The sequence below is a fragment of the Notolepis coatsorum genome (genome assembly GCF_963971535.1).
Source record: "Notolepis coatsorum genome assembly, chromosome: 13".
Taxonomy (NCBI): domain Eukaryota; kingdom Metazoa; phylum Chordata; class Actinopteri; order Aulopiformes; family Paralepididae; genus Notolepis; species Notolepis coatsorum.
Genome location: NC_140177.1, coordinates 21,345,572 through 21,371,209, shown reverse-complemented (window position 1 = coordinate 21,371,209; position 25,638 = coordinate 21,345,572). Strand labels below are relative to the sequence as shown.

General features: G+C 44.2%; 1 protein-coding gene across 1 annotated transcript in view; it reads left to right on the top strand.

The window, feature by feature from the left end:
* The window catches only part of LOC311239289 (macrophage mannose receptor 1-like), a gene marked incomplete at its 5' end in the record, with an annotated part of 86,044 nt that overhangs the window by 18,092 nt on the left and 42,314 nt on the right, over positions 1-25,638 (top strand). The window contains 6 exons of the mRNA XM_084327596.1: positions 4,588-4,736; positions 4,835-5,034; positions 12,174-12,286; positions 12,385-12,460; positions 18,059-18,212; positions 20,756-20,791. Coding sequence (XP_084183722.1) covers positions 4,588-4,736; positions 4,835-5,034; positions 12,174-12,286; positions 12,385-12,460; positions 18,059-18,212; positions 20,756-20,791 — 728 coding nt within the window. The remainder of the gene's footprint in view (positions 1-4,587; positions 4,737-4,834; positions 5,035-12,173; positions 12,287-12,384; positions 12,461-18,058; positions 18,213-20,755; positions 20,792-25,638) is intronic.

Below are 25,638 nucleotides of genomic sequence, written 5' to 3'. Positions count from 1 at the left end.
AGATCCCGGAAAGGGTTATTAATATATGTGTGGCTTTCTGGAAAACAATAAATGTTTACGTTTAGGCACCCCTGCGATCGTCACACTTTTTCTGTTACAAACTGACCCCAGCCCCCACCAGAGAAGGGAAAAGTTATGTGGCCCTCACAGGAAAAAGTTTGGTGACCCCTAGAAACAGAAATTAGCAAGAACATTGTACAGTTGAAAATAGGTATAGGAAAACTCTCATTGATGAGGAAAAAAATTAGGAGCTCTGAAGTTTTTACTTTGTAGGTTTGTAAGAGATTTTGTTTTATGTATGATCCTCCTCCCACTCTCCCAGAGGCAGTGTTAATTTTGTCAACAAAAATGATGACTAAATATGATCGTCAACGAAGCTTTTTTCCCTGACGGCAACGAGATGTGACGTCACGTTAATGCCGACCATGTGACACTAACGTGAATAAATAATTCATGCAATATCGTTGACAACAACTGATGACACAAAATGTAGTTTGCAAAATACAACTTTGCTTTATCGTCAAGACTGTTTACTTGCTAGCTAACAGTAGCCCGTTTGCAGACAGGAAAGTAACAAACATAATTGTCCGTGCAGAACCCTTATCCCCAACACAGCGTTCCGTGTGTAGGGGGCACCACTGTTATGCTGTGGGTGTTGTTTCCCCCCCGGGAGATATGGGAGGACGGAGCGCTACATTATGTTTTGACCCACCACAATAGAACACATTAAATAGCTTACATAACGATAGGAAAAAATACCTGCCCTCCGTCGTCATGGGAAATGTAAGATCACTGGTCAACAAGACAGATGAACTTTCGGCCCTGGTAAAAATCCAAGTGGAATACAGAGTCCAGCTTACATGGAAATAAATATCCCAGACTGCGGTCAGTGCGGTGGAACTGCATGGCTTCACCATGATGCGATCATGCAAGCCGACAGAAACAAAGCCAGCGGTAAGTGGAAAGGTGGCGGGTGGTTATTTTTGTTAACTCCAAAAGTGGTGTATGTTTCAGTTGGTTACTTTATTGAACGTCGGTATCACATACAGCTGCTGTAGCGTAGCTTGTTTACATTCCAACACCGTAGAATAAGATAGTGACATCCGGTACGTTAGTCCTCAAACCGAGGTAAAGTTAAAGTTAACAGTTACTGCATATTACCAGCCGGAGGAGTAATAACATCACCATAACAGTGTAATCCCGGACATGTTACGGTCAAGGAACATATGCACCCCAGACATAGAACTATTGGTGGTAGAACTGAGACCATATTACCTCCCGAGAGAATTCTCACATGCAGTGGCCGTGTTTACATTCCACCAAGCATGTGACATCGTCCATTCTACCATTGCTAGCCTGGAATACAGACAACACATCCCAACAAATTCATACTCATCAACGGGGATTTCAATCACGTCAAAATAATCAGGACCCTGACAAACTTCACACACTTTGTTTTTAACACATACTAAATAATTGTATGTTGTGTATAAACTGTTTTTAAATGGCTGTGTTGATGCTGTGATGGACACCTGAATCTCCCCTTGGGGATAAATAAAGATTTTCAATCAATCAATAAGTCTAACCAGCTAGCACTAATGTTAGCTTTTTTTGTTTAGAAAAAACTCACGCCAAATTATGAGGCTGTAACTGAGTGGCGAGACTAAACAAAAAACGGACTAAATCGAGACTAAACAAAGACTAAAATGCTCAGACCTGTCATTGACTAAAACGGACTAAACGAAGAATAAATGAAGATGACTAAATATGATGAAAATGAAAAAGGAGCATTTGACACATGAATAAAGTGGTCCGCACACAGCGAGCGACCGACGTCGCCTGGCGATGCTTGGCCCCCGACACCAGAGCCGACCGTTCAGCTATAATAAGCTATGTGTCGCTCTGTCTAGCTGGGGATGTGGTTACTTGTTTCCCCCCGGAGGGAGATATAGGAGGACGGACCGGATGTTGTCGTGAAGCGAGCGTATTAGCAGGTAGCTGTGTTGTGCATTACGAGGGAATATTAACCTGTAAAACCCATATTGAGCTGGAATTAAACCACCATATACGAATACAACCTCTCCTCATTCTTCCTGACATTACTGCATGACTGATCGCTACAATACGTTCACTAGGCACTGATTGGACAAGTATTGTTATGCTGAGAGAGAATGTTTTTTCACTGAAGACGCTGTTTTGTTCTCAACCATCATTTCTTTGGACAATAAACTATAAACTCAGCTGCAGCCTGGACATTAAACTCTGTCAACACCCAAAATGTCCTGCCATGTGGGTTCTCTCATTCATAACAATGGAGGCGATAGAATCGGTCGCCTGGCAAAAATCGCCCGCCGTGTGCGGACCACTTAAGACTAAAACTAAAATATCTGCCAAAATTAACACTGCCCAGAGGAAAGTCGTATTCTTCTCTCCCTCTCCCTACCACTGCCTCAACTGCCTTCCTGAAGCCCTGTCTCTGTGCCGTGTCAACTCGACTCTACTTTTTTCTGAAGACTCAACTCAGCCTCTACTCAAACCTACTCGATATGGATCTAATAAGCTGGCCACTTTCTGCTGTTGATTGCATATTTTCTTCAAGGAAGCAGAATGCGGCTGATCCGCTCTGCCCGCTTGGGACATTTCAATCTGGCTTTTATATTGACTATTGGGGACATTATTATGCCATATGCCTTTACCCACTCGAAATTGAAGACGTTGAGGACATCTGGATCTTCGCTTTCATGCTGATCGGTTTGGGAGCGATTGTCATCTGGGGCTGGATTTGTTTAAAAAAGATTTTAGAGGGACACCAGTCCCTGGCTGTGGCATTAGCCAGGTTTGAGGTCTCCCACATTGAACTGCTTAACCGTTTCTGCGCCAATGATGAGTATACTCATTATAGCCCGCCAATCGAATAGCGCCAACTCGTTGTTGTGATCGTTATTTCTTTTATTCGCTATTTCCATTCATAATTCATCCAGCAAGGCTCTGGGAAAATCTGGCACTCTGTCTGAGATCGCAACGGCCCGATACCGCCACCTGGTGGTATTCGGCCGATGTTGCACTTACTTTCTGCTGGCAGCTTGGCTCTGTGCATCAGTAAATGTTGTCCGGGCACAGTTGTTTTGTAACGTGGATCCAGATGAGCAGTCGAGTGCATTGAATCGCCTTCGAGACGCAAGATCAATATGCTTTTGAAGCTTATGGCGTCGGCCAAACGGAAATACGATCTAGCAGATGGCAATCAAATAATTGGAATATTCTTTCTGCAGTCTCATCGGCTAAAGGTAAGAGCAATCTAACGTTAATTCCAGCTTGATTGTCCATTTCTATCATTGCAATCCATCTGATCAACGTATGCAGTTGTTCTAACGAATGCCATTATTGACAATCAATTAATCATATACGACCCCCCCCCCCCCATTTCCTGCATGCATGATATGCATTTGATATGCATTTGAATTTTTTATTGTAGCGTGTATAGGGACGAAATGCCAATGGATTAAGTATAATATGCATCGCGGCCTATTACTAGCGTTATAGGAATTATCCTAGACCACTCTAAAACTATACTTATATTCACCACGGTATAAAGTGAGAATGTATGAATGGAAAAAATATTACTTTCCCACATCTTGAACGATAGATACCCGATGTTGAATGGGCCACAGTATTACAGATATAGCTATAATATTTAAATAGTTATAGCCCTGCAAACAAGGTGAACAGCGCTGGCGGTAGCTACTATAGGATGCTGATATTGCGTGGCAGCTATTGTGTTAAGAGACTCACTGCGTACCAGGCAGATGAACAACGGAGATCCGCAGTCATGCTGGGTATTACGTGGGAAATCCAGGCATATAACGTGATAAAACGTGTTTTAAAGTAAAATTGGGGCATTTCTTTGGCTAAGGGAAGCATTCATTTTACTGTGATTGCCTCCTGCCTGCCTCGTCACCAAGTCCCAACCCCATTCTAACAGCAAATGTTGTTAAGAGCCCCTCCCCTACCTGCTGCAACTGTGGTCCAGGACATTAACTCTTTCCTCCCTCCCTCCCGCCGAGGCGCAGATGCACTTCAGTTCTGTTCTGCACCAGACTACATACGCTGTCTCAGATATACTGTAGTCGACATGTGTCAACAAATGTACATGCCTGTTTGAATTTATGTGTACCATTATTACTGTAAACATTTTATGATTGTGAAATATCTGTTTAATGAGACTATGAGCTGTATGTGTATGTCACTGAATTTCCCCAAGAGGGATTAATAAAAGTTATCCTTTTAGGGGCAGGACTAGATAAGCATTTGCTTCCTTCTGCTCCTTCTCAAACTCATTTGTTTATCATTTAATGAAGAATGTAAGATTTTATATTTGTTTCTTTAGTTTATCCTTTTTATTGTGTTTTTTATATGGTTGATTGTTCAAGATAAAATAAACTCAACTCAACTCAACTAATTTGAACAAATAATATCACTTACAGCTCCTTTTATATTAGTTATCGTTGCCTTCTCACATGAGGAACGTCAAAGTATTATAATAACTTAGTGTTAGCTAATAAAACCACATTTCTTTCAATCTTATAGGGTGGATAATGCCTTCCTTGTCAGCTTGGTGGGGATGAGACCAGAGAAATACTTCTGGCTCGGCCTCTCCAACCAAATAAACATTGATTATTTTGTGTGGACCAACGCAAAACATGTTACATTTACTCACTGGAATGCTCAAATGCCAGGTATGAAGAAAGCAACTAGAAGTTCCACTTGTCAGATTGTGTAGACAAGGAGGTTTCACAACTTCATATTTTTTTTATTCTTCCCTTAACAATCAAAGGAAGCAGCCAGGGTTGTGTCGCCATGACGACTGGTGTTACAGCAGGACTCTGGGATGTGCTGCCCTGCACTGATCGAGTGAAGTACATCTGCAAGCATCTGGCAAAGGGGACGCTGTTAACCCCTGCTCCACTTACTCCTGTCCCGCTCAGCTGTGCAGAGGGGTGGGAACCTATTCCAACAAGGAATTACTGCTTTAAGGTAAAACCACAAGAAATAAATAGATGCACCCATCGCAAATTTAGGAATAGGCTACTGACCATATACTCATTAAATGTTGTTTCAATGTCGAATTTTATTAACATCAATATATCATTGTCAAATACAGTCTGTCAACTTGGAGTAATTCACTTAAAAGTAACAATTCTATATAGAGTAATCTTTTTATTTGTTGAACCTGCTAAACCCTATCCATACTTTCAGAAAATTCGCCTAAAAATACATACTCAAGTAAAAGAGAAATTGCTCCACAACTACAAGGTCTGCATGTTCTTGGTATCTAGGGACATCTATGGACCTCAGGGAAAGTTTTCCCAGTGTCAGATATATTGGGCCTCATTCACGAAACGATATAAGAACAGATTTCCTCTTATTTTGTTCCTAACTAGCATTTTTTATTATTTTGTTGTTATATTTCGTATCTGGCTTATCGCGTCCCGCTCTTAAGCCTATTGAGATACCCCTTATCTCCTGTACCTACTGTACTCCACCATGAAAACAACTTGTACACCCACACCTGACCGGGTCCCGCCTCTATGGAGGCGTAGCCTATAAGACCATGGCCATGGTCACCAACACACCCTTCCTCTATTTTCGTTCCATCATATTGGATGCAGTGCACCTTATGTAACTAGTAGTATGAAAAAGATTGGAGGAATTGCGTAATGTTGAAAGCTTACCGGAGGTTTGCGTGCCCCTGGCATCTTCGAAGCATGTTTCAGCGACACGACGGGCCTATGTTGATGTTTCCTCATCTGACGACAGCAGATCGAGGGGCAGCGTACATGGTTTGGCTATCGGGCCGGCTTGTACAACGGTGAGCCCTGTGTCATCAGGCACGGGTATTAGTGTTAGTAATGCTGGGTTGGTTGTTACACAACCATGTTGTGTGTCGGCTCCAGGGGGGGATGGTTTGGTGAACGTTCACTGCGGTGAACGGGTTCCAAACGGTCCTGCAAGCGTGCTGTTAAACAACTAATGCTAGCTACATGCTAATACTAATGCTACATGCTGAACTCTACTGCTACGCTGTTCTAATGTCTCCGCCGTGAGATGTTGTCACTTCTCCCTCCTCTTGCCCGGTTCATCAATGAAGGTCAGTCGGTAGCTGTTGTGGGGGTTTTGCTGAGTCCTATTTACCTTTTTACGGGTAAATGGGTTGACAACAGGGTAGGCCGTGGCTAGGTAGCCTAGCCAGGTACGTTACCTTTGTGTTCCGGCGGGGTCTGTTGAACGGTGTCCCCATCTGGGAACCGATGCGTGAGCTCGGCGGTGTAGCAGTAGAGCTATACTACTGCAGGATGGGACTTAACGGCAGGTTAGGGCTCAGCTGGCTAGTTCCTATCCACATTGGCGTCGGGTAGTGGGGCTATGGGTCCAGCCGACATTGTAAACATGTTGCGTGTTTGTGCGCAGGCGGTTGTTGATCTGGGTTCCACATCGCCTCACGCTAGGCTGTAGTAGTGTAGTGGGCTTCTGTTTTGTCACTCTGCTATGAAAAGGTCTGTCTATGCTACAGCTTTCTCTCCTCTCAACCATTCATGCTGACGGTCAATCGGTGTCTATTGGGGGAGTATGCGGGGGGGGGGGCTTTGTTTACCTTTTTTGGTAAATGGGCTAAGCTAGGGCTGGTGTGCTGTTGTGAATATTTTGAATGAAGGCGGGACTAGTTCGCTCTGGTCCGCCTCCCCTTAACGTTGTGTATATGGGTTTGCTCATTCTACAGTATTTTGTGGTTTAGTTCTTTTATTCATTTAACCCTTTCATGGTGCACACAACAGTGGAGGTTGCTGTTTGCAACCACCAATGGTGCTCCGTGTTAACATCAGTCCTTTGCTTTTGACATATTGAAACAGTGCCCCGCCCGGCCGACGCCATGGGTGGGTCGGCCTGGCGAGTGGCTGGTGGGCTGCTAAAGCCTGTACCGCCATGGTATGGAATTGGCAGCGATTAGAACTGTGTTCGAATTGCTGTTTTTTCTATCAAAAAAATGGTGTCTGGTGGCGGGGCCTTGAGGGCCAGCCGACGTCGACACAGCGCGCGAGGTTGTTGACGTTATTAGCTTTGACCTAGCCACAAGCTATAACCGCTCAGGGTTCCCCTCTCCGCAGGGGATTTTGGTCTTCTGCTGGAGCGCGGGCGGTATTGTCCTAGGCCCCACACCGCCTCACACCGCGCAGCCAGAAGAAGAGAGAGCACGGCCTCGTCAGCGGCGATGACGAGGCCCTCGACAGGCGGCCATGTTTTCCCCCGCCAGAGGTATCCTGGGCGTTGAATCGACAGGTGTCCACAAGGCCGACAGCCTTGGCGGCCGAGGGATCGGCCATGTTGGATGGGTTCGGCTTGAACAACAAGCCGTCACCGCCCTGCCGCGAGCAGCCCGCTCTCCGATCACTCCCTTCTCCAACACCAGCGGAAAAAGTGGGCTCTGATTGTTTCCTTTGGCTGCGGGCCGCGTGCCTTCGTTGAAGCGCGGGCGGCCCCACTTTTCGCTTCTCATGGGGACAGGGGCTGACACCCAGTTGATGGCTGAGCCTGGGTCTGTCCGTGAGAATGTTGTGCTGTCAAGCGGCTCCCACACCATAAGCTGTGTTGGTTGAGCCTGGTGTTACATCTGTCAACTATAAGTGTTGTCAGCAGGGGGGCTCGAAACCTTTTGAGGCACACAGTGCGGGCTTCCCCGGCCTCGCCTTCGCCAGGCCAGGTATCATGTTGGTGCCTCCCACTCCTGAAAGATTGGCAGTGGTCTCGCAGGCACGTGTGATTTGGGTGGTAGTAATATCACTGCAGGGCTACGGTGTGTAGGAACCCATGGGGTCCTTACACCTTGCATGTCCGGCTGCAGAACAACTCCTCAGCATGTTCTGGAGGGGTGTTCAGTGGGGGGGCTTTTTTCACCTAGAAAGCCCCCCGTATCAAACCAACCCTTTCTGTCGGGGTCCCCCCTTGGGTGCGATTGCCTCATGGGTGGTGTCAGGGTCAGATGTCCCGACACGAAACGCTCTGCTCGCACGGTTTCAGGGTTGGCTACGCACAGCGGGTGGGACCGGGCCAACTATCTACAGTTCCTGGCGGACCTGCGCCACATGGCGGCGGGTGCGTTGGGAGTGTCATCACATATGACTACGGCAGTACCATATGTCGAGGTGGATGGAGAGAACGCTGAGGCGGGGACTTGTGTTTACACAACCCCACCCATTTTCGGGTTTGGTACAGACCCTATTGTCAGGGTCTCCAGCAGTGACAGCTCTGGTCAACGAGATCCAATCTCTGTGGACGAAGCAAGCCATCGTCGTGGCGTTCTCCTCCCGGTGTTCTCTGGTGCCTGAGAAATCGGGAGGGGGGGGGGGGGGGGTGTCAGACCCAGGCTGGACCTGTCCCATGGGAAGGTTCAGCATTTTTTGGATCGTCTCCTACCTGTTGAACACTGTCAGGTGGGGGTCTGGTTCTCCTCCATAGACCTGTAGGATGCGTATGCGCATCTCCGATCTTCCATCCTAGGGCTTACCTACGCTTCCTTTGCAGGGTTAGCGTATGAGTACCAGAGGCTGCCGTTCGGTTTTCTCTGGCTCCCCGCATCTTCACCAAGTGCGTGGAGGCCGCACTGGGGCCTCTGCGTCGTCAGGGGTTACGGAGTGTATTCTGCCCTGACGACGTTCTGGTCCTTCCCGGTCAAGGTGGATCGTCAGGTCTCGTACCAGGCAGGTCCCTACCAGCCTGGGGTTTGCTGTAGACTGGAAGTAGAGTACTCCTCTTCCCAGTCAACGGTTGGAGGGCTATGGGCATCCCTCTCAGAGCGTGTTGTCAACACGCTCGGGAGGTTCCGTCCTAGGACGGTTACGGCGCTGTCTCACGTCACGTTTTTCACCAACGCCTCCCTCGCTGGTGACGCGTCGGGCCAACGCAGTAGGGGGCAGCTGGCAAACCATGCTGCCCGGTCTGCGCTACGTTCAATGTGTTGGTATTGAAAGCGGTCCTTCTGGTCCTCAAACGGTGTTGATCAGGACGGACAATGCGACGTCAGTGTCGTATATCGACAGACAGGGAGGAGTATGCTCCCCCCGTCTGCACCAGGCGGCTGGCTATGGGCGTCCTCCATCTGCGTGGCCTGAGGGCTCCCCACATCCCCGGCAGGGAGAATGTGGGTACAGGTGTACTGTCGCGGGGCGGTCCTCATCCTGACGGGTGGGGATTACGTCCGGACATAGCCAGGCAGGTCTGGGACCAATGCCGTGCCGCCTGGGATTCTTCCCCATACATCTGTTAGGTCAGTTGTTGGGACGGGTACGTTGAGGGGCGCAGGTTCTTGATCCTGATGGTGTTACCATCCGGAATGCGCATGCTCCCTCCACTGCCGCGCTTTACGCGGGCAGATGACGTATGTTCCAAGTGTGGTGTAAGGCGGGGGGCCGGGACCCAGTCTCCTGCCCCCTGGATGCTGTCCTTAGTTACCTCCAGTCTCTCCTTGATAGACTGTCGGCTTCGACGGTGAGGGTATATGCAGCAGCTATATCCTCCTATCATGAGGGATTTGAGGGGATGTCTTGTTCAGCCACCCTCTTGTGAAGCGTTTCCTGCTTGGCGCTCGACGCGTTAAGCCGGTGCAACGCTCCTTGGCTCTGACTTGGGATCTTCAATTGGTCCTCGTCGGTTGTCCTTGGCCCCGTTTGAGCCGCTCGAGCAGGCGCCGTTGGAACGGCTGTCGTTCAAGACCGCGTTCTTGCTGGCCGTCACCTCCGCTGAACGCGTGGGTGTGCTTTGTGCTCTCTCGGTACGTCCAGAGTGCCTGTCTTTCGTCCGATTGCGGTGCCACTCTGCGGCCTAATCCTGCCTTCGTGCCTGTAAATATCCGGAGTTCTTCCTCTCCAGGGATATTGTGGTTCAGGCGTTTCATCCGCCTCCTCACGGTCCGGTCCGTGCTTTGGGAATTACCTCAGCCGTACTCAGGACCTCGGGGTCACCGTTCAGCTTTTTGTCTGTCACGGTGGTTCTCATGCCGGTAAGGTACTATCGAACAACGCCTGTCCCATTGGTTGTGCGAGGGCATTGCCCTCTGCTACACGTTGGCTGGGCAGGATCCCCCTGGGGGCGTCAGGGCGCACTCCACTCGTGGGGTGGCTGCCTCTGCCGCTCTCCTGGGTGGGGCTTCGGTGGAGGATCATGGTCCTCCCCGGGCCCCTTTGTAAGGTTTTACCTCATGGACATGACCGGGGGTTCTGTCTCCCAGGCGGTTCTGGGGTCTGTGGCCTTTCCTGCTTCCCGTCCTTTGGTAGGGTAGCAGGAGTGTGTGGGTATGGGCCACAGTGTGTTAGGTCACACGTGGTTCCGCCTGTGCTGTGTGTTAAAGGGGTTCTAGTTCCCTCTTGCTCGCACTCAGGTGGAGTTGACTGCGCCCCCCCTTCATTAGGAAGGATGGGGTGACAGGGCTCCCCGAACCCCTTGATGTGGGCTTACGGGTCCTCAGGGGGTACATCTGTCGGGTCTCGTGTCCGCTCTAACCCATATCTCAATAGGCTTAAGAGCGGGACGCGATAAGCCAGATATGAAATATAACGATAGGTTATGTATATAACCTAGTTATATGAGTACTGGCTGAGCGTCCCGCTCTTAAGCGGCCCTGAGTTCCCTTTTGAGGGATCTTTTACTGGAACGGGATTTTGGCGAGGAAGGGTGTGTTGGTGACCATGGCCATGGTCTTATAGGCTACGCCTCCATAGAGGCGGGACCCGTTCAGGTGTGGGTGTACAAGTTGTTTTCGTGGTGGAGTACAGTAGGTACAGGAGATTATCGTTATCTGGGATTCAACAATGATTTCTTATTTTTGCTTTTCTCTTAGGCAAGACCAAATTCGAAGAGTGGTCGAGAGCACTCTTACCCAGATAAGAAACTCTGACCCAGATGAAAAAAAATATTAAAAAGCCTACCATTGATCAATTGCCCCCAAATATGACTTAAAAAACCCAGAACTTTTCAATTATTATTATTATTATTATTATTATTATTATTATTATTATTATTATTATTATTATTATTATTATTATTATTATTATTATTATTATTATTATTATTATTATTATTATTATTATTATTATTATTATTATTATTATTATTATTATTATTATTATTATTATTATTATTATTATTATTAGTGGGATTCATCATTCAACATTGAACACACCTGGGTAAGAACAGATTTGGATGTTAAGAACGGGTTGATGAATGCAGCCATGGCTTTTCTTATTTTTCTCTTAACCTCTTTAGCCCGAGTGGTCCATCGGTGGACCGCAAATGACATCACGTCATAAAATAATCTCTCCAGACTGTATGACATAATGTTGCGTTTTTTTATTAAATGTATCCAAGAGTAAAGACCATAATCCTGTCAAAACAGCAGTCATAGTGTATATTTTCAACAATACGTTTGTTTACCAATAGGGTAAAGTGTTATTAGTGAGATTTTAGTTTATGGAATGTGTTTATAATTGAGCGAATATCAGAATTATTTTATTCGCTAAACGTCGCTGAATGTAGTCATATGAGGAGAGGGCATCCAGAGCTCTCAACGAGCGTTGACATTTTTTTTAAACTACAGTACCCAGCCGATTCTATATTCCTTTTTCACATCTTGAACGATAGATACTCGATGTCAAATGGGCCATAGTATTGCATATATAGCTATAATATTTATAGCCCTGCAAACAAGGTGAGCGACTCCCACTGTTTACAGCGATGGCGGTAGCTACTACAGGATGTTAACATATATGATTCTTGCTTGGAAGATTTTTTTTTATAATTTTCTTTTTTATATCAAAGTCTATTATAAGTATGCAGTATGATAGCTACATCTCTGACGTTTTTAACAAACCAAACGATTGCAAATTGAGCAAGTTACAATTTGTTCCTCACCCATTCACTCACCGATGGCGGAGGCGACCATGCAAGGTGCCAACCTGCTCATCGGGAGCAGTTAAGCGTCAAGTGATCAAGGACACTTCAACACGCTGCCTTGGAGGAGAGAGAATCGAACCGGGAACCTCCAGATTACCAGACGACTGCTCTAACTCCCGAGCCACCATCTTAAAACTTAATTCAGTGGGTTTTACTCGTCCTTTGTGTCCCAGATCTTTAAAAACCGACGGGCTGCTGAGAAGACATGGTTTGAGGCCAGGGATTACTGCCGGGCTATTGGAGGAGATCTGCTCAGCATCCACAATGCTGTGGACCAGAGAGTAGGGTAAGATCTATTCAGATGCATTCAGAACTCACTCCCTACAGGACCTATATTGATGTAAACATATTTCATTAAACATTTTAATCTCCTCTTGAACACAGGAATCATGGAATAGCCTGGATTGGTCTCAGCATCCCGGAAACAGGCAGCGGTTGGGTATGGAGTGACAGATCCCCAGTGAGTTGGATAAGATAAGATAAGATACAATACGATAAGATGAGATACATGCGATACAATAAGATAAGACACAGATAGGATAAGATAAGATAAGATGAGATAAGAAACAGATACAGATAAACTAAGTTAAGATTCAGATAAGATAAACTATTCCTTTATTGATCCCCTTGGGGGAATTTGGTCATAGCATCATGGGGGAGAGAGGAGGGGAGGTACAGGTATGGGCAGGGTAATAGTAGAAATACAAAAATATAGGCAATACAATTTGATCTGAATATAAAAATATAAAAACAAATAAATGTAAACAATATAATTAACTCTGGATATGAAAATATGAGTGTAAACAAAGGTGCAGATGAGGGTCTCAGTTATATTATATGTTATAATAAATATAGGCAACAAATATTTTTTATCTGAATATATACTATGCGTATGAGTAAAAGTAAAGCGTATACACATGTGCAGTATACACAAAGTACCTTAACTGGCATGATATACGTCATAAACTGTAGTCCATGCAAGTTTTGGTGGTTAAGAGTGAGACACACTTAGGGCGGGATCCACAAAGGGTTTGCACGGCTTTTTCCGACGCTAAGCCGGTGCATATATCTCTGAAACTCAGTTTGCTATCCACAGAGGACGTGCAACGGGTGAAATGAGGTGGCAACTGCTTTCCGTCAGTATTGCGTCTGGTCCATTTGGCGCGTATTTAAATGAGGTAATATGGGCGAAACATGTCCCATTTATATGCAAATGAGCCTCGTCCAAAAATTATCCCAAAATTATCCCAATCCACAAAGCCTGGCGCCAATTGCACCGAGCAGTTAACGCTACACACCTACCGTCTTCACAGACAAGGTGGTAACTAAGTGGAGCATGGTGCGGTTTGCTGTTGGTGTGAACGCAATCTAACTTTTTATAGTACCTAATCTAGGAAGCGCAACATTTTTGGAAGTGAGTGTGAATGAGATTGATTGATTGATTGAATTGATTGAAAAGTTTTTTAACAGATTGCAGAATGGGTACAGTACAGTACAGCTCAATACATATAATTGTTAAGGGAATGCAGACCAGAGAAAGACTTTCGTCTTGTTTACATCAGGGTCCCCCATTTTCAATTCATCATAACATATATGACACACACGACATACAGATAGACAGTACTGCTACATCTATACATTTGACATACCAGATTTGCAAATACAGTACTGTTTGTGATACAAAAAGTGTCCAGAAAAAGAGTGTATATACATTTGACGTAGAAACTGTACATTGGAGGAGGTTGGGTAGGTGGGGGGGGGGGGGGGGTGCTGTACATTGGAGGTGGGGGGGGGGGGGGGGGGGGGGTTGGGTAGGGGGGGGGGGCACTTTAGTAACTTTACACTGTGCATTGGAATACTGACAAAGCCATACTTGGTCATTTACTGTACAACTGGGTTAGGACATTTGTAGGGGCCAGTTTCGAATTGCAGTCTCCCGTAGGTGTTTTTTGAGAGTGTTTTTGAAAGTGGGTAGTGATTCACATTCCTTTACAGCTTTGGGTAGGGCGTTCCACATTGATGTGGCATAATTGCGAAACATGTTTAGTCCCTTGTTTGAGCCGAATCTGGGTTTAACATGATTTGTGGAGCTCCCTCTGGTGTTGTGATCGTGGTATTCACTGACCTTTGGGAAGTATTTTGACATGTACATGGGTACCTTGGTCGTGTAGTGTATCTTGTAGACCAGGCCCATTGCAAGTTGCTGTACTCTGTTGTCTGCTCTAAGCCATCCTAGGTTGTCAAAGTGGGCAGGGGTGAGGTGGGTTCTAGGAGTCAGGTCAAGCAGGAGTCTGACTAGTTTGTTTTGAGATGTTTGTAATTTGGTTTTTAGTGCCTTTGAGGTGTGTTGGTACCATGAGGTGCAAGCATAGTCGTAGTACCCTTGAATGAGTGCTCATGCCAGAGTCTTCAGGGTATTCTTGTTTACCAGAGTTTGTTGGTTGACTTTTTTTTATTACATTGGATGCCATTTTGTCACAGGAAAGATTAGCCTCTATAGGATGGAACCCAGGTAGGTAATTTCATCTTTCCTTGTGACAATATTGTCACCCACTGTAACTGAGAAGCCGTCGGTCTTGCTGAGTTTGTTATTTGAACCGAAGAGAATGGACTCTGTTTTGCCCATGTGTAATGATAGTTTGTTGTCGGGGAGCCATATGCAGATTTTGCCTAGTTCCGAGCTGAGGGTTTTTTCAACCTGTAACTTGTTCTTGTCAAAGACCAGCAGGGCTGAGTCGTCCGCAAACAGGAACAAGTTGCAGTCACAAGCTGACGACATGTCATTTGCATAAATTAGGAACAGTAGCGGTCCTAGTATGCTTCCTTGTGGAACACCACAGTTCACTGTGAGGGGGGGGATAGGGTACCGTTTACCTCCACCATCTGTTCTCTCCCCTCCAGGTAGGATTGTATCCAGGGCCCTGTTTCATGTACGTGGTTCAACTAAGTCGATCAAGATGTCCATTATCCAGCTTCAGTTAACCCGATGTTCGAAGCCGGGATTTTCCTGTTTCACAAAGGTGGATTCAGTCTCGTTAACTCAAGCCAGACTTGCGAGTCAGGCTAAATGCGCGCGGCCGTTTTAGGTGAAAAGCCAGCACGTATCGATGGCAGAGACCCTGATTCTCAACGGCATTGATTGATTAATTGATTTAAGACTTTATTGACAGATTGCAATACGGCTCAATCGCCTCGCCGACAAGTTAAATGCGTTATCTATAGGCTAATTCTAAGTCCCTCATTACCTCAATCAATCAGATTATATTTCTTTAAACTTGCCTGCTGGATTGAATAATCAAATGAGATCTTGCTAGCGAAAATAACTAGTTAACTGTTATACAGAATTACGATACGGCCCTCTTGCCCATTGATTGATGTATAGTCAATCTTTAACTTATCTCCAATGTGGTCTAACGGGTTGTTCTTTTGACTTTCACACGGACGACCGGGGTTCAAGACCCTAGTTGTCTCCTTTTTTTTGCAATATAGGAATAATTCAATTTGGTGCACGTTGAGAGCTATATAAAGAATGACATCCTCAATGCATGTAGATTTATAATATTTTAACTTAAAACCAGGCTACTTTGGCGTATAATCATTAATATTATATTCAAAAAAATCATATTGGAAACACCGGGATTTGAACCCAGGTCACAAGGTTGGCAGGCTTGAGCACTACCGCTGGGCCACTGTGCCAGATGGGATAAATTCATTGTTTATACATTAATGAACGAGAGACCCGTGTTTAGAATATTCCTTATTTTGAATGAAGTTTTATTTCTTTATCCTCATTCATTCATGTGACGTCAACGGCTCATTCAATTTCTCAAATCCGTCAAACAGCGCATCTCATCAGACATCTTAATCCCAGTTACAATTAAAATAACCACATTTTTGTGTACATCGCACGAGCGAGCGCCACCGTCGCCACGGTATATATAACGTGCATTATTTAGGACAAAGTGAATTTAATATCAGCATTTTGGGTCTATTTTACATTTCAAAAGCCCCCTCTGGAAGAATGGAGCACAAAAACGTAATTCAGAATGGTATAATGCAGATCGTAGACTGTGGGAATAGTTTCAGGAAACGAGCTGTCACTTCTTTGCGGGGGCGTGGCTCTGCGTGATCGGGCTAACTTGAACTTGAACTCTGCTTTCGAGCAGGCTCAAACTTTTGGATCTGTTGGCATGGTGATCTGGAAAATCCACGTACATGAAACCGGAAAGTCCGGCTAACCCAGTTATCCAGCTAAAGTTATCCGGCTAACTCAGTTATCCAGGTACATGGAACGGGGCCTGCTCACTGATAGACTATCAAAACCAATTGCTTTTAGCTTGTCAATCAGAATGGTGTGATTGACAGTGTCGAAGGCCTTTTGTAGGTCCAGCATGACCATGCCGCAGTATTTGCCTGCGTCCACCTCTTGCTTGATGTGGTCGTTCAAATAGAGAAGGCATGTGTCAGTGGAGTGGGATGTTCTGAAGCCAGATTGGAATTCGTAGATTAGATTTTTTTCCACAAGGTACTTTTCGACCTGTTCGTATACAATTCTTTCCATGACTTTCGAGATGGATGTAAGGATAGAAACAGGGCGGTAGTTGCCTGGGTCTAATTTGCTGCCCTTTTTGTGCAGGGGTGTTACTCTCGCAATTTTGAAGTCCTTGGGGACGTGTCCCTGTTTTATGGAGAGGTTTATTATGTGTGTGATGACTGGGGTGATGGCGGCTGCTGAGTCTCTGAGGAATTTGGAGGGGGTGTTGTCATGGCCAGTGGCCTTGTTCGGTTGGAGGGCGCTTAGTTTTTTGAGTACCTCATCTGTAGTTACCATTTCCAGTTTGAAGTCGTCTTTGTGGACACCTAGGTTCTTGTAGTATGCTACTATGTGTTCTACCCCATACTGCCCTGAGTGGGAGGGTAGTTTGTTTACCAGTGTTGTGGCTATGTTTGTGAAGAAAGTGTTGAAGTAATTGGCTACATCCAGCTTGTCTGTGATGAGCGTGTTGTCCGTCTTTATGTTTATGTTTGAGAACCTGGTTTTGAGTTTTTTACTGCAGCCTAGTTGATTATTTAGTAATTTCCAAAGTTCATGTGGTTTATTTTTGTTTTCCTCAGTTTTGTCATTGATGATTTTTTTTTAGCAGTTTTTATCAGTTTACGTCATTTCTTCAGAGACAGTGTGCAAGCGTGTGTGCGTGTGTGTGTGTGAGCGAGCGAGTGAGAGAGAGTGTGTGCACGAGCGTGAAAGAGAGAGAGAGTGGGGGTGCGCGAGAGAGAGAGCGTGTGAGTGGGTGTGCGCAAGCGTGAGAGAGAGAGCGTGTGTGTGCGAGCGAGCATGAGATAGCGAGTGTGTGTGAGAGAGAGAGAGCGTGTGTGCGCAAGCATGAAATAGAGAGAATGTGTGTGTGCGAGCGAGCATGAGAGAGAGTGTGTGAGCGAGCGTGTGCTGTTCAGGCAGGATTTTCCCGAAAATGATCTGTCCAATAGAATGAATGACTTGGGCGACTGCATGTCCTTTGTTTACAAATTAGGTTTGCTCAAAAAAGGGCAGTGTGAACGCAAACCAAAACCAAACAATGTATCATTCTCACATTTGGTCCACCAGAAAGTTTATACAGTTTGTTTAAACAAGTGAACGTCCTCCGTCGTGCTCTCTCTCTCTCTGCCTCTCTCAGCGCTGTCAGGTGCAGACAGCTCTGCGAGCCAACTGCGCTGGAGCAGATCAGGGAAAAACTCCACACATAATGGGCGTGTCTGTGCTGGTATCTCATCCGCTCAATGTCCTTAGTGGATAGCTCGCAAAGATGAAGCAGATACCGCTCGCAAACCCCGCGCAGTTAAGGGTGCAATTTCCACCGCACAATCCATTCTTAGTGGATCCTGCCCTTAGTGACAAACATTCCTAATAGCTCTCGAATTCTGCAGCCTTCTGTTTTGCAGCAGTTCTGTAGACTTGTTACATTCTATGTTACCTTACAATTTACATCTTAAAAAGTCAGCTTGTTTTTTTGTTTGTTTATTTTTTCCATTATTTGCTGTTTGCTTGTTTTGATCACAGGTGAATTTCCTACACTGGTGTGATGGAGAGCCTAACAACAGATGGAATGCAGAATCGTGTGCTGTATTCATGATGCACCTCTCGGGTCAATCCGGATCTTGGAATGATATGCACTGTGAAACCTATAATGACTGGATTTGCCAGATCCGTGGAGGTACAGAATCCTTGTGTGTTCTTGGTCATTCTCATATGCAGAGAGTTGGACAACGTTCCACTGTCAAACATCTCTGTCCAAACCGGAAGCAAACTAACCAGTGCTACCTATATACTTGTATTATTCTCCCTTAACATATTGAATAACTAATATTATATTATTGTTCCACCCCATATTTTTTTGTCTCTTAATAAGATCCAATTTTTCGAATGGCTTCTTTTTGTAAATTTGTTCGTTGGATTTACGAACACAAAAAGTCGGACAGAACAGTGTGCGCCCGTGTTTTTAACTGCTTCATTTGGGAGAAATCCTTGGGGATTGTGGTCACTTCGATTCTACAGACATCCTCGGAATTATATAATTATGATGATAATAAATATGACAATATTTGTATCATTAACAATTACTGTTTTACATATAGTCATGACTCAACGAACCATGTCCGAAAATAAATAAATAAATAAGAACTAAACTCAATCGCGTACTGTATACATGCGTAATAATCGTTACAGTAGGCTTATATTATTCTAATGATTGTTTTATTTGGAAATATATGGATATGTGCTGCCATACTGTAGAATTTAGCGTGACATCTTATTTAGCAGTGTCAATACTGCACGCTTGGCTCTCAAGGCCACCTCCTGCTCCGTCTGCAGTCATGAACCAGGGGGGCAGCGCTATCCGCAATATTCTAATAAACCAAGTCATAATAATAATAATAGAAGCCTACTGTAATTATTCATTATTATGCACTTATAGTGTGTGTGTGTGTGTGTGTGTGTGTGTGTGTGTGTGTGTGTGTGTGTGTGTGTGTGTGTGTGTGTGTGTGTGTGTGTGTGTGTGTGTGTGTGTGTGTGTGTGTGTGTGTGTGTGTGTGTGTGTGTGTGTGTGTGTGTGTGTGTGTGTGTGTGTGTGTGTGTGTGCTGAGTGCATCTGCCTTATGCATCATCACCAAGCCATTTCTCCACTGGCTCTTATATGTGCGCACAAAGCAATAATAAATAAATAAAACCAACAATAAATAATATCATAGAGAACGTGGATATAGTTAATATAAATACTGAATATGAATACAGTCTATTCCACTATAGCTACATCTGCGTTGTATTATTATTGTTAGAATTATTTAATTCCGAGGATGTCTGTAGAATCGAAGTGACCACAATCACCATGATTTATCTGAAATGAAGCCTTTAACTAGTTGAATCACCTGTGCATTGTATGTTACTATTGCACTTTACTGTTACATTTGGACTCTGGTTGGATGCCAAACTTATTTTCGTTGTATTGTACTTGCATGTGCTGTATGATGACAATACATTTGAATCTAATCTAATCTCATTTTGATCAGTCGCAAATTGCTTTCGCGCTACCTGTTGAATATTTCCCCCATAAGGGTCAACACAAAGCAGACTGGCGGAGCGTTTCTGTATGCAAATGAGGTGTACGAGAATGCGCTTTCAGTTTAACTCAATCAGCGCCAATCACGAGTAAAGTCGGGTTATCTCGTCATGCGTTGAGCGTCAGGACCCCCGAAAGCCAGAGTATAGTATAGCATTCATTAAAAATATCCCTGCGGGATTCACATTTGCAATGCTCTGTTATTAAAATAGTGTGTCGCGACTCGCGAGCACCGCATAGCTATGACGTGCATTATTTAGGACAAAGTAAATCCATAGGCTGAATATGATTTATTATCAGCATTTTAGGTCTATTATTTTACATTTCAAAAGCACCCTCTACAAAAACGAAGCACAAAAACATAATTCAGAATGGTATAATGGGATCTGTGAGGAAGGGAGCTGGAATTTATTTGTGAGGGTGTGGCCAGTTTATCCAGCTAACTGAACTAAACCCTGTGCTGGAGCAGGTTCAAACATTTCGATCTGTTGCCATAGTGATTTAGACAAACATGCTTATGTCAAGTTATCCTGAAGATTATCCGGCTAACTCAAGTTAGCCACGTACGGGGAATAGGGCCCTGGCTGCCTGCACTCCAAGGCGGTTGCTATGCAACATACACATTAACAACTAGCTGGCATTATTTTTTTCTTAGTCGGGTAGATATGCCGACTATTTACCAAGGCCGAACGTTGTTTTAACATATCTAGGACCATTATTATACAGTTTTCATATTTGTTTCAAATATTTAACAAATACAAATACCACTTATAGCACCTTTATTTAAGTAATTTAAGTAATCGCCTCCCCCTTTCCTCTGCTACAACCAACAGTGAATCCAGGGTACACCTAGAGACAGAGCAAGCCTTTGTGACCAGATTGTGAAGCCTGCCAGCCCAGTAAAAGCAAAGGAATACTTTACAATCCTGTAGTGTTTACTGTTACAAATTTCTGTACAATCACATATGCAGTTTAGAACAGCACTGCATGTAGTTATTTTAGTTGTAGTTTGGTTGAGGGAACGGAACAGGTATGTCAACTGACCTCACATAAACCATTAGAATTAGAGTTTGGACCCAGGTCTGTGTAAGGGTTCTGAAGGTTGAACTGTCTCTGAGTGTTTGTCTCTTATGCTCTTACAGGAGTGACTCCAAGCCCACCTCCAAACATCACTGTCGGTAAGTACCTGTTACATCATCAGCCATAGGTCATCTGGTAATATTCTGAAACTATTCCTCATGTATGAATAAACTGTGATGTAGCTATGTAACATAGGGCTGCAACTAATGATTATTTTGTTATTGATTAATCTGTCAAATTATTCTATCGATTAGTCAATTAATCTAAACGATTAATTTACCAGAAAAATCGACAACAATTGATTCTCTTTGCAATTTAATATTTCAAAAATATTTTACTAGTATCTTCAGGTTACATGGGTAGTTGCCTCTTTGACACCACCTACTGAAAACCCAGAGTAGGAGATGAGCCATGAAGTTTATTTATATAAATGCTGTGTAGCGTGGATGCCTACTGTACATGAGTAGGGTGAGTAACCTACATGCCATTACTGCTTTTTATCTATTGACTCATTATAGCTACTTTATTATCTTGAAATAATATAACACCCATCCGTTACTGTCACATTGTTTATCATTACATACAATGTATCCATGCTTGTAGCTAAATGCTGAAAAACAGGGAACAAAATAAACGTTTTAAATTTAAAAAAACGACCAGCCAGAGAGATTTTTTACCGGCCAAAAATTATAAATAGCTTTTAAGTAGGGATGTCCGATATTATCGGCCGACCGATATTATCGGCCGATATCGGCAGTAAAATGTGATATCGGAAAATATCGGTATCGGTTTAAAAAAAGAAAAAAACAATAACAATATTTGTTATATATATAACCAGTGAAATGATTAGTTACCTGAAATTATTCCGTTTTTTGGGGTGGGAAACCCTGCATATATCGGTATCGGTTGATATCGGTATCGGAAATTAAGAGTTGGACAATATCGGAATATCGGTATCGGTAAAAAAGCCAATATCGAGCATCCCTACTTTTAAGTATATCTCCATGAATTATTATATGTAGATTAGATTAGATTCACTTTATTGTCATTACACAGTACAAGACAGTGCAACAAGATTGTGTACGTCTAACCAGGATGTGACAATCAAGTCAGTTGCAATATAAAACACATATAAATAAAACGGTACAGTAAAGTGCAATGGTTAGCACAATGTGAAATGGTGAGAATACAAAATAGAATTAAAAATAATCATTAAAATAAAGTCTACACAAGCTATGGCTATATACACAGGTATACAGTGAGGTGCAGTGGGCTATGTAGAGTTTTGATTCAGAAGCTTGACAGCTGAGGGGAAGAAACTATTCGTGGTCCTGTTGGTTCTGCCTGGGAAGCTGCGGTAGAGTGCCCCAGAGCGAGTACCCCACAGGCGGGTGAACAGTCCATGGTTGGGGTGAGAAGCGTCTTTGATGATGTTCCGTGCTCTCCGTGAGCACCGCTTCTCATAGATTGATGAGATGGGGGGGAGTGGGGTCTTGGTGATGCGTTGGGCTATTTTCACTACCCTCTGCAGTGATTTCTGGTCCTTAATGTTGCAGTTGCCGTACCAGACTGAGATGCAGGTGGTGAGGATGCTCTCAATCGTACAGCGATAAAAGTTCACTAGCACGGGAGGGGATAGGTGGAGTTTGGCCAACTACCTCAGGAAAAAGAGGCTAGAGCCATATGAAATCCATTTTATTATTTTCCAAATTCCATTTGATTTTTTCCCAAATTCAGTTTTTTCCATTTTAATATTTCAGAATTCTGTATTTAGCTTTTTACGCCAATTTTACCATCAGAAATAGTGTCTAATAAGTGGGAATGAATAAATGTCCACAATTTAATAAGATATAACAGTCCATTTAATATTTTTAAGTGCTGCAACTCAGAAATACAGTTACATTTTACACAATATTTTTCAAATAATATTGTGACAAAATAAAAATACCAATTTCAAGTGTAAACAATAGATACAGCTAGCTACTTTTATCACAATGTCAGTAGCCTAGCTATATCTATTATATTGTGATGGAATATAGTAATGCATAATTTATGCACCTTTAGTTTATTTAATTTATAAAGGACAGTGTGTACTGACAATCATTTGCAAATAGATGGGCCCACCAGATTTAGCAAGAAGCTATAATTTCCATCTCATCTATAGTCCTATGTACTGTAACGTTACATAGCTATTTAAATCACAATAGTGTCTCATGATTAGCCTCGCCCTCTAGCTGTATCTATTGTGATCACCAGAGATCATCGTCAGAGAGTTGGTGTGTTTTGGGAAGCACAGTATTTTTCCATGTTCCTGACATGGCTTTTGAAGTGATCTTCGGACGTGTTTTTACGGGTCCAGTCCACGGTATGTTGACAGAATTTGCAAAACACCTTATCGACTGAAGCATAAAAGTCATTAGGATACTGCTCTGCTCTGAATTGAGGGCTTAGTGCGGAATTTCCTCCGACGTTAACGTTAACGACGCACCGTGTGCTGACGACACAGTAGTGGTGGGCCTGATCTCTGCAAACGACGAGAGGGCCTACCTGGAAGAGGTCAAGGTCCTGGCGGGATGGTGCCAGGAGAACAGCCTCTCCCTGAACGTCAGCAAAACAAAGGAGATGATTGTGGACTTCAGGAGGTCGGGGGTCAAGGACTACAGCCCCCTCAGCATCGACGGGGCACCGGTTGAGAGAGTGAACAGCTTTTAGTACCTCGGAGCCCACATATCCGAGGACTTGACATGGACCACACACATTGACAGTGTTGTGAAGAAGGCACGACAACGCCTCTACTTCCTCAGGCGCCTAAGGAAGTTCCAAGTCAGTCAGAAGATCCTTAAGAACTTCTACTCATGTACAATAGAGAGCATCCTGACTGGCAACATCACCTCCTGGTTTGGGAATAGCACTGCACAAGACCGAAGCAGACTACAAAGAGTGACACGTTCAGCCGAACGGACAATTGGAGGGGGGCTCCCCACCCTCCAGAACATTTACAACAAGCGGTGCAGGGGTAAGGCTAAGAGAATCATCAAGGACTCCAGCCACTTGAACAACTGCCTCTTTGAACTGCTGCGGTCAGGCAAGCGATACCGGAGTCTCAAGGCGAGCACAGAAAGACTCAGAAGAAGCTTCTATCCCCAGGCCACCAGGCTGCTCAACGAACAATAAACACTATACAACAACCATCAAATGCACACAGCACACACATCCATGATAAAGGATTTGCACTACAACTCATACACCTTACTGTAAATTGTACCTAAATTGTACCTCATCCCATTTCTGCTTTGCACTATATAGTATTGTATATTAGTACACTGCATAGTATATTGTATATTATATGGTAACTCAGTTACGTCTATTCTGCATCGAACATTGTACATATGTCTATCAGGGTTTCCGTTAGAAAAAATTGTTGCCGGCCTCAGTGTCAAATGAGAGAAATTCCGGTCAGAGTTTATTGAGCTTAAAAACAATTGATAGGCAAAAGAATGACAACAAAACAAAAGAATGACATCATCAAGGCATGTAGATTTATAATATTTTTACTTAAAACTAGGCTACTTTTGCGTATAAAGTCATTATATTCCAAATAAAATAAGTCCAGAGACGTGCTGCTGCCGACTTTAAATCAAATAGGTGTCTGTGGGCAGTCGCCCGACATTAATAAACGGCAGTCTGTTATAATCACATTTTTATGAGCTAACGAATTCCGTTATATTGGACATTTGTATTAATTATATCAAGCGAAGAACTGAGAAATTTGGCAGAGAGAGACGGCAACATTATCGTGGGTTTGCGTGACGACTCTCTCTCCACCTCCCAATGACTTATTTGCGAGAGTATGTCGATGCAGAGCAGCAGATGCAGCTGTTATTGGCTCTTTTCTGGGGACCGCACAGCAGCGCCCCCTACCCAACATTGAATTGCCAATGGCTGAATTGGAGTACTGCTGGAGTACTGCACTGTGCTGCTGCTGCTCCGGCTCTGCAGCTTCACAAAAGTTCGCACACCCAGCACTAAGCTCTCGCTGACAACGTCGTTGTCATTATTAGAAGCAACGATGAAACAAATGTAATGATTGTTTCGTTCATCGCATAGGCTATTTAATTTTAGCCTATTTTAATACAATTCAAATAATCAAATTGTGCTTAGACTCAGGGAATTATTTTCACCGGACATTAAGACCGGAGAGATTAAATATGTCGGACTTCAACAGATTTTGCCCGTCAAATACCGGTAATTACCGGCTAACGGAAACGCTGATGTCTATACTGAACACTGTGACCTCATTTTTACTTTTAATTTACATGCTATACTATGTTATTTCGTACTTATCTTGTCTAGCACAGTCTCTGGAGCGTAACAGGAAGAAGCATTTTGTATAAAAGTATTCTGTACTTCTGTATGACAACTATTAAAGAAACTTGAACTTGAAACGAAGCAGCCAGACGCATGGAAATTGTTGTGTGTAACACGCTGTAGCGTCCCCGGTCATGTTCGCGTTGCACCAAACGTTCCATATTCTCCCGAACACGGAATTTCAGTCCAGATTAGGGCAAATTCTGCAATATCCCATGTTTTACAGTTGATTCCATTTTTATTGGTCAATTCCGCGATTCCGTCCGCGATTCCGTCCGCGATTCCGTGAACGTGGATTTCATATGGCTCTAAAAGAGGCGCTTGTGGGCCTTCTTGACCAGGGTCGAGGGGTTGGTGCTCCAGGACAGGTCCTCAGAGATGTGAACTCCCAGGAATTTGAAACTACAGACACGCTCAACCTCCTCTCTATTGATGTGGATGGGGCTGTGCGTGCCTGTTTTATTTTTCCTGAAGTCCACCACTATCTCCTTAGTTTTTTTGGTGTTGAGGGCCAGGTTGTTATTAGCACACCACAGAGCTAGGTACTGGACCTCTTCTCTGTACGCCGACTCGTCAT